Source organism: Crocuta crocuta, unplaced genomic scaffold, assembly GCF_008692635.1.
Source record: "Crocuta crocuta isolate KB4526 unplaced genomic scaffold, BGI_CrCroc_1.0 scaffold236, whole genome shotgun sequence".
In the NCBI taxonomy this organism is placed as follows: domain Eukaryota; kingdom Metazoa; phylum Chordata; class Mammalia; order Carnivora; family Hyaenidae; genus Crocuta; species Crocuta crocuta.
The window spans coordinates 635,659-650,148 of NW_027530998.1; the positions used below are offsets into that span (position 1 = coordinate 635,659).

General features: G+C 37.9%; 1 protein-coding gene across 3 annotated transcripts in view; it reads left to right on the forward strand.

Moving 5' to 3' along the window:
* Positions 1 to 14,490, forward strand: part of MRPL1 (mitochondrial ribosomal protein L1) — a 137,488-nt gene that overhangs the window by 106,693 nt on the left and 16,305 nt on the right. The window contains exon 12 of one of the 3 annotated variants that reach the window (XM_077770549.1): positions 1,116 to 1,196. The exons of the other annotated variants lie outside the window; for them this stretch is intronic. Coding sequence (XP_077626675.1) covers positions 1,116 to 1,175 — 60 coding nt within the window. The 3' untranslated portion in view covers positions 1,176 to 1,196. The remainder of the gene's footprint in view (positions 1 to 1,115; positions 1,197 to 14,490) is intronic. 3 annotated transcript variants of the gene reach the window in all.

Genomic DNA, 14,490 nt, shown 5'->3' on the forward strand with positions numbered 1-14,490 from the left:
ATGTAAATGTACTCATTATATTTCATTTGTTTTAGGCTTTGATTTTCAAATCAATTCTAGTTGAAAAATCTTTTGTGATTAACAAAGTTGGATAAAGTTTAAGGATAAAGACATAGATCTGCATTGTAATGCACACTGGATCTTTTAAAGGGTGCACTGTGCTGTGACTGTTTAGTTTCAGATAATTTGTTTTTGTCGTTTTGGTTTCTTTATTAAGTATTTTGCTGTCAGCACAGCAACTTATCAGAATTTTCCAAACTTTATAAAATGTATTTGGCCTTAAAGTATGGTTAGTGAAGACCTGCTATGTATTTTCAGTTAACTTTTTCTGTTTTAACTTTTCAAAGGTACATAAAGTGAGGATTTTAAAAAATTTATTAATTTTAGAGAGAGAGTGAGCATGCTAGTGAGGAAGAGGAGCAGAGGAGAGAGAGAGGAAAGTGAAAGAGAGAATCCCAAGCAGGCTTCATGCTCAGGGTGGAGCCCAACACAGGGCTGGATCCCATGATCCTGGGATCATGACCTGAGCTGAAATCAAGAGTCGGATGCTCAACTGACTGAGCCATCCAGGCACCCCTAAAGTAAGGATTTTTTAAAAAAATGTTTATTGTGTGAAAGAGAGAGCATGGCCTGGGAAGGGGCAGAGAGAGAAAGAAAGAGAGAGGGAGAATCCCAAGCAAGCTTTGTGCTGTCAGCCCAGATCCCAGCACAGGGCTTGATCTCGTGAACTGTGAGAATATGACCTGGGCTGAAATCCAGAGTTGGATGCCTAACTGACTGAGCCACCCAGGCTCCTTTAAAGTGAGGATTTTTAAAATGACTTTTCAGTGGCACTTGGGTTGCTCAGTTGGTTGAGCATCTGACTTCGGCTTAGGTCTTGATCTCGCTCTTCCTGAGTTCAAACCCCACTTCAGGCTCTGTGCTGACAGCTCAGAGCCTGGAGCCTGCTTCAGATTCTGTGTCTCCCTCTCTCTCTGCCCCTCCCCTGCTCATGCTCTGTCCCTCTCTGTCTCTCAAAAATAAATAAATGTTAAAAATAAATGATTTTTCATTATAATATTTTCTGAAGAACCACAATATCAGGAATCTTGATGTTTATCTTCATTTTATCTTAGAACACTGTGGACTCCTTGGGTTCATTGCACTTTAGAAAAGGAAATCTGCAAGACAGTTAAACCATATTCATTACATTTCTGGTAAGAAAGTAAAGAAATTAAATACCATACATTTTCTTGATATTTATTGCTTTATAAATCCTTACTTCTAGTTAAGCACTTATTTGTAAATGTCCCCAATGTCTGCATATTTTTCTTCAGTTTTTTACTTTGAAAAATTTTAAATGAATGGGAAAGTTGAAAGAATAGTACGATGAACAGCTATGTACTATATTCTCATCACTTAAATTCAGTTTTGCTGCATTTGCTTAGAAAAAGAATAAAAGTAGTTTGCTTAGAGAAAGTAGTAGATATCGTTTTATTTTCTGAAACACATAAAATTAAGTTGCAGACACCATAACACTTCACCCCTAAATATTTTCTCATGCAGAGCCTAACTATAGAACATTCTCATATGTGTATATGTTTTCCAAAGTAGTTTTTTAAAAAAAACTTATTTTAATGTTTATTTAGTTTTGAGAGAGAGAAAGAGGGAGGGAGAGAGACAGAGACAGAGTACAAGCAGGAGAGGGGCAGAGAGAGGAGGAGACACAGAATCAGAAGCAGACTCCACTCTCTGAGCCATCAGCACAGAGCCGGATGTGGGGCTTGAACCCACAAACAGTGAGATCATGACCTGAGATGAAGTGGGATGCTTAACTGACTAAGCCACCCTGGTATCCCCAAAGTAGTTTTATTTTTTAATATGGCTTTTACAATTTATTTATTGGTATTTTTTCAGTTTACAATTTATTGATTTGTTGTTTTTCTTTATCCTGTTATACTGAGAGTTTTGCTTTTGTTGGCTTTTTAATTTTCTAAGGTTTGTATGAGATTTGAGGTTTTATTCTTTTTAATAAAGAAAGAGTTTAAATCTGAATTTGCCTCTAATTATATGTTTTGATATTTAGGACTTTTTTTTGTCATTTAAAAAATAATGTGTCATGGTACTTTTTAATCTTATTTGGCAGAGTATTTTAAAATTTGGAATTTTTTTTGGCTTGTTTAACTTTTTGTTATATTCTAGTTTGACTGCCTTATTGTTGAAGAATGCAGTTTATAGTTTGTAGTTTCTACTTTAAAAAATTAAAAAAACATTTTTTTAATGTTAATTTATTTTTGAAGGAGAGAGGGAGACAGAGCGTGGTGGGGTGGGGGAGAGGTAGAGAGAGACGGAGACATAGAATCTGAAGCAGGCTCCAGTCTCTGAGCTGTCAGCACAGAGCCTGACGCGGGGCTCGAACCCACGACCTCTGCGATCATAACCTGAGCCAAAGTCGGACACTCAACCGACTGAGCCACCCAGGTGCCCCTGTAGTTTCTACTTTTTAAAAATTTCTTGAACTTTCACTGTGGCCTATGGTATAACATTAATATTATTTTTTTCAAGTATACCAATGATACTTGAAAATAGCATGTATTGTGAGCCTTCCAGGTAAAGACAGTGGATTGAACACCACAGTGATAACTGATTAGAAAATGCCAAATCTCCATCAGCAATGGAGAAAGCCAAAAAATTAGTACAGTCTAAATTTCAGGATCTTTAAAAAGGCTCGAGATCTGGACCTAGATACTTCTGGAACTAGGTGTTAGTGATGTGTCTGGAAATGGGGCAAGAAGCCTCTGAAATAAGGAGGATTCGTTGAAAACTATTGAAGATGTTCTCACATATTTCATCACACTGAGTAACTGCCCTTTCCCATGCTGGCAGATGGTTGGAAAGATTAAAAGAGAGAGTTTTTAACCTGGGGGAGATCAGGAGTTAAAATTGAAAATGGAGATTAAGTGAAACTGTGTATACCGAATGCTGAGAAATTCTTCCCTCATCCCCTGCCCTGCTCTCCCTTGACTTGGCTTTCAGAACTCTGGCAGGAGATGAGATGGGGCTTGGTTCAATATAATAGTAATAATAATAATAACAACAGTATTGGTAGTACTAGTAGTAAGATTTGTTTTAGGTTCCCCTTTCCCTTCTTTCTTCCATACCCTCTCTTATTTTCTTTTAATGTCTCTTTGAAGTTTTTCTTTTCTATTTTCTTCCTCCCTCTCTTTTTGCTTTTCTTTTCTTACCTCATTTCCACTCTTTCCTCCCTCTTTGGCTGTCCACCTACATGCTGAGAAGATGAAAATATAATTAAATTTATGGGAAAATTAGTAAGAATTAGTGGGAAATGAATACCACAGAATAGTTTTTCAGTGACATGCAAGTTAATTAACTTTGATTGCGTAAGATATCTAATTAAAAAATGTCTGGTAGATGCTGCCTGAGTTAATAATGCTATATCTTTAACAAATTACTTATTTAAAAATATTTTTAATATAAAAATTTGTTTTCTAAAGATGTTTAAGTGTTTTCCTATAATCTTATATTACTAATTTGTTTCATTATAAACTTTTTAATGGGGCGCCTGGGTTGGTTGAGCATCCGACTTTGGCTCAGGTCATCATCTCACGGTTCATGGGTTCGAGCCCTGCGTCGGGCTCTGTGCTGATAGCTCAGAGCCTGGAACCTGTCTTCAGATTCTGTGTTTCCCTCTTTCTCTGACCCTCCCCTGCTCATGCTGTCTCTCTCTTTCTCTCTCTCAAAAATAAATAAAACATGGAAAAAAATTTTTTTTAAAAACATTTGATGGACTCAGAATTATTACTAACTTCAATTTAGTGGCATCAGCAAGTTTATTACAAAACACTGGTTCCTCCTTTGAGTGAATGGAGTCCTACTTTTTTCTTATTTATTTTCTTATATCATAGGACAAGATCCCACTAGTATCAAGTAAAAAAAGAGTATTCCAGAGCAACTATGTACTTTGAAAAATATGTATGTCATTTGTTCTCTTCCTGTTTAGAAACTATTACTATTTCTATCCTTTTAATGTAATTAATATATAATTAGAACATAAAACCTTGAATAATTTGGAATGAGGAAGACTTCTAAAAACTTCACTAAATAGGATTGAAATTTTGAAGAATATCTTTAAAGTATACATTATGTAATAGACTGGATTTGACATGCACAATTGTCATAGCATTAAAGAAAAACAGCCGTAGGGGCCCCTGGGTGGCTCAGTCAGTTAAAAGTCTAACTCTGGGGGCGCCTGGGTGGCTTAGTCGGTTAAGCGTCCGACTTTCGCTTAGGTCATGATCTCGCGGTTCGTGGGTTCAAGCCCCGCGTCGGGCTCGTGCTGACTGCCAGCTCAGAGCCTGGAGCCTGTTTCAGTCTGTGACTCCCTCTCTCTCTGACCCTCCCCTCCTCACACTGTCTCTCTCTCTCTCCTAGAAATAAATAAAAAATAAAAAAAATAAAAAATAAAAAAAAAATAAAAGTCTAACTCTGGCTCAGGTCATGTTCTCACAGCATGAATTCAAGTCCCACATCAGACTCTGTGCTGATAGCTCTGTGCTGAGCCTTCTTCAGATTCTGTGTCTCCCTCACTTTCTGTTCCTCCGCAGCTCACACTCTGTCTCTGTCTCTGTCTCTGTCTGTCTCAAAAATAAACATTAAAACAATTTTTTAAGTAATAACAAAAACAGCTATAGCCCTTTTACAATCACATAAATAACCAGATTTTGAAGACTTGTAAATGATAATGGTATCAGCAGATAAAACCTATGCTCATTTTCTAAAAGAAAAAAAAAAAACAGGGAAAGACAGCTCAGATTTATATTTACACCAAATCTTGCCAAGACCTGATTTAACTGGTGTTTCTTGCTCAGATTTAAAAAATACTTGAATCTTTGACACACTTAATATAAAGGCAACAACTTTGATGTGCTTTTTCCCCCCCTTTTTAAGGTTGTGGACATGGTTCATTCATAGGCATATATCACTATGCTTTGCCTATGTAATAGTGAATTGTTTTGTGGCAAGAATATTGTTAACCTGGCAGCTGATAAAAGCTGAAGTATATTATAACAAAAATAAACAAGTTTAGGGCAAGGGAATGTAAACATAGTAAAATCTTGTGTTGAAATCAGAGCCTCCAGTTTTAGCGAACATGTTACAGCAGGAAAAGTGAATATGGTGAAGTTCAGTTAAACAGCAAGATGTGGATAATATAGTATGTGGAAATTGAAGGGTTATTTTTATAGCAGTGAGGCCCATAAGTTGAGAAAGTGGCAAGCTAAGAATATTGCTTAAATCGGTTAGATATAAGCAATAGTTGGATAAAAGGTGGTAGCCCATTGGCTCATAGCTCAATGCCACTCCCTTTCCTCCTTTTCCTCCATTCCTTCCAGTTGATAATTAACTTCTCTTTTGTTACATTATTTTTGGTATACTACAGTGTGCTGTGTCATAGATAAGGGAATTAAAATGAGAAGAAAACAAAGTATAGAATGTAAAAGACAAATTCTTTGTTTGTTAGTTTTCATTAAAAGTGAAGGAAGTAGATTGGCAATAGATCTTAAATTGCCAAGCGAATGGGGCTAAGAAAGGAAAGAGAAACTAGTTATCCGGAAACCAATGTGTGCCCGCATTCTGCTCGATCCTTTATTGTGAGAGATGCATATTTAACTGGGATGAATAATCCTTGTAGTATTTTACATTACATCCTTTGGATGGATATTTATCAGTGTTCTTATTGGTAGGAGTATTAAAACTTGTTTGTTATCATTTCCAGTTTTCTTACCTATACTGTCATGAAATTAGATGATAATCTCCTAGAATTTTTGGGAATTGAAAGTGTGAGTTTCACCTTCTACCAGATATAACTTGTAGTATAAGAAAAACCATACCATTTGAGAGAAACAGCTGACTTTTCTCTTTAATTCATTGCATTAACACAATAGTGTAGTGATCACTGATTAAAAGAATAATATACTGAAAAATATGTGTGTTTTACATATAAAAGAGGAGTAAACCAACTTGCTTTTCTTTGTTAATCCATTTGTTAATAAGTAGTTGTCAGTATATTGCACACACAGCTTTCTTTTGTTAACTTTATTTCATTAAAATTTTTTTTAATGTTTATTTATTTTTGAGAGAGAGAGACAGAGAGAGACAGAGCACAAGCAGGGGAGGGACAGAGAGAGAGGGAGACACAGTCTGAAGCAGGCTGATAACACAGACCCTGACACGGGGCTTGAACTCACAAACGACGAGATCATGCCTGAGCCGGAGCTAGACGCTTAATCAACTGAGCCACCCAGGCGCGCCTGTTAACTTTATTTCAAAAGCCAGTGATAAGTTTGATAGCTTTTACTGAATTCTGTCTTTATCCAAATGTTGGGAGAGGAAATTGAATGGATCTGAAAGCTAATTCCTTGTGAGTTTCATTAGTGTTACTTTCAAACAAATAACATTCAACAATATAGCATTTGCAGTAAATAATAAAACACCAATAAGACCTTATTGTGAATTATTAAATATATTAAATAGAAACACAAAGGGATATGTGGCTGGCTCAGTTGGTGGAGCATCTGACTCTTGATTTCAGGGTCATGAATTCAAGCCCCACATTCAGTGTGGAGTCTCATTAAAAAAAAACAAACAACAAATTAAGCATTTTCTAAGTAGCTTTATTATAAGCAATGATGAAAATTGCTTTTGCCTGGGAGCGTCCTCCTTCCCCCATTTAGATTTTGACAAAGATAGGAATTTGTTAAAGTGATGTGAAGCATAACTCATATCACAACTTGCCTTTGCATGAATATGTGTATATTTGGAGAGAAATCATGTATTCTAATACAGGAGTTGGCAAACAGTGGCTCTTTGGTCTGTTTTTGTACTACTTGTGAGCTTAGAATGGTCCTTTTAAAAAGGGGTGTAAAAAAAAAAAAAGGAATATGCAGCAAAAATCATATGTGGCCTTAAAAGCCTGAAATATTTACCATCTGGTTCTTAGCAGAAAAAGTTTGCCAACCCTAAAATATAAATACATAATGCATAAGCTTGAAGTTTTGGTTCCAGGTGAAATGATGTAATCACATGATAACCTGTCTCTTGCACTGAATGCAACTATTTTAAAACCTGAAAAAAAATTTAATGTTTTTTATTTATTTCTGAGAGAGAGAGAGACAGCGACAGCGTGAGCAGGGGAGGGTCAGAGAGAGAGGGAGATACAGAATCTGAAACAGGCTCCAGGCTCTGAGCTAGCCGTCAGCACAGAGCCCCATGTGGGCTCGAACCCACGAACCATGTGATCATGACCTGAGCCGAAGTCGGACGCTTAACCGAGTGAGCCACCCAGGTGCCCCAGGGAAGACCAGAATTTGAAGTACCACCACTCACTACTGGTGTGAGTTTGCCATGTTTCCCCTGTGTTGTCACATGACCGGATCTCAACATAGTCTGAAACTGGGAAGTGGACATTGGTGCAGGCAGAGAGAGCTTCAGGAGAAGCTCAGGCTTGAGAAATAGGTAATGCATCCTAATGGGGACAGTTGGCGCAGAAGAGGAATTTGAGAAAAGGGAAACTTCCCTTCTGTCCGGAGGATCTGTGGTCACAAGAGGATAGGGCACACTGTCTTTGCTTCTTTTCTCTTTCTGTCCTGTCACTTGGCCCCCAATGCAGGAACAGTTACAGAGAGTAAGTAGCAAAGTGGGGTAAATAAAGCCCCAGCTTTCTGGGCAGAGTTCCAAAAGGAGAGCCTCGGGGAACCAGAAAGTACTGGGAAGATCAGCCTGGGAAAGGGCTCTCATAAAAATTGTTTATGAACTACTGGAGATGAAACTAATAGAAATGACAGAGGAAAGAACTTGAAAATAGACCATAGGAACTGTCCAATCTGAGAAAGACAAAAGATTGGAGAAAAAGAGAAAGCCTTAGAGTCCTAGAGGCTGATAACAAAGATCTAGCTTTCATAGTATTGGTGTCCCCAAAGGAAGAAGTATCATGCAGAAAATTACTTAAATAATGACAAAATTACAGACAAATTTTCACACTTTGCTGGTAGAAATACAAAGTGGTATAGACACTCTATAAAACAATTTGGTAGTATCTTATAAAGCTAGACATATATTGTACAGCCCAGCAGTTTTCTGGGGTTTTACCCCCATAAGTTGAAACATTTAAAGTAAAATCAAAACTTATGTTCACACAAATATATGAAATGATGTTTATAGGATCTGTATTGATAATCATCAAAAGCTGGGAAAAACTCGTTTGTCCTTCTATATGTGACTGGATTAACAAAAGCCTGTGTGGTATATCATACAGTGGACTAGTCAGTCATAAAAAGGGTGCCAACTGTTAATGAAACAACCTAAATGAGTCTCAAAAGGTTACTGTCTATAACCCAAGTGAAAGTAGTCTCGAAAGATTTTATACTGACACCAAAAGCACAGGGAACAAAAGAGATAAATTGGACTTCATCAAAATTTAAACGTTTTGTACATCTAAGGACAATATCAGCAGAGTGAGAAGGTAGTCAACTGAATGGCAGAAAATACCTGCAAATCATATATATATATGCATATAGACATATGCATATAGACATATGCATATATATATATGGTAAGAGACTTATATCTAGAATACATGAAGAACTCTTATACAGTAGTCCCCCCTTGTCTGTGGTTTACCTTTCCACAGTTTCAGTTCCCTATGGTCAACTGCAGTCTGGAGGCAGATGGTCCCCCTGATACACTGTTAGGAGGTCATTGGCAGCCTAACACTACATCACAATGCCTACGTCACCCCCCCTCACTTCACCTTATCATGTAGGCGTCTTATCATCACCTATCATCACAAGGGTGAGCATAGTACAGTAACATATTTTGAGAGAGAGAGAGACCACATCCACATAACTTTTATTACAGCATATTATTATAATTGTTCTATTTTATTATGTTCATCTGTTGCTGTGCTTAATTTATAAGTTAAACTTTATCACAGATATGCATGTATAGGAGAAAACATAGTATAGAAGTTTAGTACTGTCTGCAGTTTGAGTTATCCACTGGGGGTCTTGGTTACCATGGATAAGGGAGGGGATCACTGTAACTCAATAATAAAATGATAAATAGTTCAAAAAATGAGCAAACGATCTGAATACACATATCTCCAAATAAGATATACAAATGGCCAATAAAGACATGAAAAAATGCTCAGCATTATTAGCCGATAGGAAAATGCAAATTAAAACCAAAGTGAGATACTGCTTCATACCAGTTGGGATAGCTGTTATCAAAAAATCCCCAGAAATAAGGTTTGGCAAGGATACAGAGAAATTGGGACCTTTGTGCATTGCTGGTGGGGATATAAAATGGTGCAGTTGCCATGGAGAATGACAATTCCTCCAAAAATTAAACATAGAATTACCATAGATTCATAGATTCTACTTACATATATCCAAAAGAATTGAAAGCAGGGACTCAGGTGTATGTACAGCTATGTTCATTGGAGCATTGTTCAAATAGCCAAAAAGTGGAAGCAACCCAAGTGTCCATGACAGATGAATGGCTAAACAAAATGTCGATTCAGGCACACTTTAGAGATATTGCAGGTTCAGTTCCAGAACCACCACAATAAAGTGGAATATTGCAGTCAAGTGAATCAAATGAATTTTTTGGTTTCTCACTACGTATGAAAGTTATATTTATACCATACTGTGGTCTGTTAAAGTTTGAAACAGCATTATGTCTAAAAGAATAATTAAAAAATACTTGATTGCTAAAAAGTTAAAACCATCATTTGAGCTTTCAGTGAGTTGTAATCTTTTTGTTGATATCAAGATATCCTGCCTTGATGCTTTTGGCTGCTGACTGATCAGGGCAGTGATTGCCAAAGGTTGAGGTGGCTGTGCTGTGGCAGTTTCTTAAAACAAGTCAACAATGCAGTTTCCTGCATCGATTGACTCCATAACAAATACAGTAATGAAAAAGTTTGAAATATTGTGAGAATTAACCAAAATGTGACAGAAGCATGAATTGAGCAAATGCTGTTGGAAAAATGGTGCCAATAATCTTGTTCGACATAGGGTTGCCACAAACTTTCAAAAGTAGTGTCTGTAAAGTACAATAAAGTGAAGCTTAAGAAAATGAAGTATGTCTGTATGTACAGTGGAATATTGTCTTAAAAAGGAAGGAAATTCTGACACATGCTATGTGTAACATGTACGAACTTGACATTATGCTAAATGAAGTAAACCAGTTGACAAAGGATACTCTGATCCCACTTTTTTGAGGTACCAAGAGCTGTCCTATTCATAGAGACAGACCATAGAATGGTGGTTGCCAGGAGCTGGGGAAGGGGAGATTGGGAAAGTAGTGTTTAATGGGTGCATAGTTTTAATTTTTTGAGAGAAAGAGACTGTGAGTGGGAGAGAGTGAGAGGGAGAGAGAATCTCAAGCAGGCTGCATGCCTATGGGACTTGATCTCACAGCTGTGAGATCATGACTTGAGCTAAAGTCAAGAGTTAGATGCTCAACTGACTGAGCCACACAGGTGCCCCATTTTTAGACAAGGAAGATGGAAAAAGTTCTGAAAGTAGATGGTGGTGAGTTGCACAAAAATGAGAATGTACTTAATACCACTGAACTGTATACATTGGAATAGTTACAGTGGTAAATTTTATGTATTTTTAGCACAGTTTTAAAATTTTACAGAGGAAAGAAAACAAAGGTTACATACTGTTATTCCATTTGAAAAACTTTTTTTTTTTTTTTTTTTTATTTTTTTTTTTTTTTGGAAAAAAGAANTACATACTGTTATTCCATTTTAAAAACTTTTTTTTTTTTTTTTACATTTATTTTTTTTTTTTTGAGAGACAGAGAAAGGCAGAGCACAGGTCGGGGAGGGCCAGAGAAAGAATGAGACACAGAATCCGAAGCAGGCTCCAGGCTCTGAGCTGTCAGCACAGAGCCCAATGCAGGACTCAAACTTGCAAACTGCGAGATCATGACCTGAGCCGAAGTCTGACGCTTAACTGACTGAGCCACCCAGGTGCCCCACTGTTATTCCATTTGTATGACATTTTTGAGAAGAAAAAACTATAGTGACATATGTGGGATTGTGAGGGTTAGGAGTGGCTAAGAGATCACATGAGGAAGTGTTTTTTGGTTCTATATCCTGTATTGTGATGGTTACTCAAATGTATGTGTGAATTACAGTGCATGCAACTGTACACCTAAAAAAGGCCAATTTAACTGCCTTTTAATCTTGACATGTCTTTCATATGTACAGAAATAGTCTATGTATAAATTTATAACTCTTTATTGAAAAATCTGAATTTAGTGGGATACAAACATGGGATGTTTCCTCCGTTCTCTCGCTGTGCCATGTGTACAGTGTCCTTTCTCTGTTCCCTTCCCTGGCACATTAGATAGATCTCGTTATTTCCAGTGACTGTCAGTAATTAAAAGTGCAGTCTTATCCAGTTTAGAACTCTAATCTCCTATGCAAAGATTTCTCTTGTTCCCTTTAGAACCAGGCTTTTGCTGTTCGTGTGATCTGAAGTGCGGAGGGCTTATGCAGTTTTCACTCACACATCCTCCCACTGTAGACCTTAGAGCCCTACAGTGGCTTGATTCACTTCTGAGACACTTTCTCTTTCTCAGGTCTAACTCCCCTGGGGTAGTAAGGGAGGAAAGTCTCATGCTCCTGCTTATCTGCCTGGATTTGTTGCCCTCACTTGATCATTGCTGCTTCTCTGGCCAGCCCTTATTGGTTTGATGTCCTTAATATCACATGTTCAGCCTGCTGGTCTCCCCTTCTGGCAGGTGCCCCCACCTTCACAGAGTAGCTTTCTTGGAGCCTTGCCTCCTCACTTGGCCTGCTTCTACGTAGGTATGTGTTGATTATAATAGCACCTTCTTGGCGGCCTTAATTGTTGGCATCTTTCTTTAGAATATAGGGTATACTTAGGACTGATCATCAGTCCTGAGGAAACTTCCAGAAAAGCCCCATACAACAACTTCCAAATACACATCTAAGCTTACAACAGCTGTTAAAACAGTCCCGAAGCATTTTTCCTACTGTTACTTTAAATGGCAACGCAATTCTTAGCCTGACAAAACATTTTTTTTTTTTTTGCTTCATCTGCATAGTAGATGGATCCATAGTAGGATACCAAGTCTCTCAGCACCCAACAAAGCTTCCTGTTAACCAAACCAAACAAAAATCTTTTTTGATCGTGCAAAAATTAATGGCTATTTTTGCCCATTCACTTCCTCAAACATCCTTCAGTCTGTCTTCCACACCAGGGGTTCACAAACTGGCCCGGGGACCATTTCTAGCTTTCCACGTGTTTTTGTAAGTAGAGTTTTGTCAGAACACAGTTGCACACATTCATTTGTGTATTGTCTATGGCTTCTTTCTTGCTAAAATAGCAGAATTGAGTAGTTGCAACACAGACTGGCCTGCAAAGCCCCAAATATTTACCATCTGACCGTTTATAGAGAAAGGTTGCCTATTCTTCTTTTACACACACCCTTCCTCCAGAATTCTTTCTAAGACATTGATCAGATAGAGAGAGCATTCGTCTGCTGAGAAGCATTGAATAGCTTCTCACTGCTCACAGTTCTAAATAAAATCTTTATCTTTACATTCAAATCTCTTGGTAGTCTCAAATTATTATGTCAATTTCAAATTCAGCATTTCTTACTATTTTCAATGAGGCAAGCTGAAGTCTGGAGTTGCAGATTGGCAGCTTATAGGCTGAATTTGGTCCCCAGATTATTTTATTGGGCTCAGATAGTGGTGTGGTTTTGTTTTCTTTTAAAAACTAGATGATATCACAAAGAACTTCAGATTTCTGGTTCTTGACAAGTCCGGGATTCTGTTAACCGTGGCCCCACAGCCCTCAGTGTAACAGTCTATTAGTGCTGAGTAGCTTACTGTCTCCACCATATGGAATGTTGCTATCCAGCTCTGCACAGCCTGTGTCCCACAGGTGTGGTAGGCATATGCACTCAAACCTAAGCCTCTTCAGTCCTGCACATTGCCTGGTCTGGCCACCGTGGGCATCTGAGTTTGAGTTTATAACCCTAGGCCTTGATATAGTGAGCCATCTAATGGTCACCTGTTCCACCTTTTATCATGTTAGCTCATGCTGCTCCTTCTGCCTGGAAGATCCTCATTGTTCCTCAGAACTCTTCATCTGTTCAGACTAACTTAAAGACCCACATACCACCTTCTTTGGGTAGCCTTCTCTTTCAAAGTCCAGCACTTCTTCCCTCTGTGCCCTTGTAGTATGTTGTTCATATAGTTAGAGTGGCACCTGTGATGTATTTTAGAGACCAGATTGTAAGCTCCCTGAGGGCAATTTTGTATCGTACTCATCTTTCTGTTTCTTTCTAGCTCCCAGGATGATGATGAACAGGGTGGGAATAGCTGCTGAGCCACTCCTTACCAGGGGTTTGTGCACTTGGATAAGTTAACAAAGTTTTCCAAGTCTCAGTTTCTTTTCTTTCCTTTTTTTTTTTTTTTTTAAGTTTTTGTTTATTCATTGTGAGAGAGAGAGAGAAGGAATCCTAAGCAGGCTGATAGCATAGGCCTGACATAGGACCCAGTCCCACAAACTGTGAGATCATGACCTGAGCCACTCAGAAGCTCAACTGACTGAGCCCTCTGGCCCCCCAGATCTCAGTTTCTAATGGTAAAAGAGGAATTGCAGTAGGTTCTATTTCAAAGGATTCATAGGAGAAATGAATGACAATGTTTATGTAATGTGTAGAATAGAGCTTGGCTCAGAGTATTTACTCAATAAATAGAGCTGCTCCATCAATCAATTATTATTATTACTTTCCTTAATGTTGTATAGAGGACACACAGATTATCTTCCTTTTCTTGGTTTAGACACTAAGGAGCCATGGTGATTAAGAATGTTGGCCCATCTGCAGAAACTATAAGCCTGGCCATTCTTTATTTAATCTTAGAACATTGCATTTGGAAGAGATTTTGGAGGCCAGATGTTTTAACAAGTGCTTTCCAAAGGAGCAGTCCACTCTACAGTTTCCACTTAGAGATGATCATACATCTAGAGGCTGTCAGAACATTTATAGTGACAGAAGTTAGCCACTTAAGGAGGATCATGTGATTGTTTAAAAATCATGTATATGTATTTTGCTTGTATATATTTTTTATTCTCTGTAAAAGGTAAAAAATCAAGTCAAATTCTTTTCCTACACTGTAGTCCTTATTCTTCCAAACCACCAGTTCTCAAAAGTGTGACTAGGGATCTCTTTTAGCTGACGCACTTTTCTCAGAAGCCTTCCTTCTCTCTTCCCCTTTTTTAAAGTCAGAATTCATGAAGCCCGTGAAAGCATAGGATAGTTTTTTTGTGTGTGTGCCTGTGTGCAGTTTTCTGGAGTGAGGTTTGATAACCCCCAAAAGTTTAAGAATCATTGCTGTAGAGGGGGGAGCTAAGATGGCGGCATAGTAGGAGGACCCTAGGC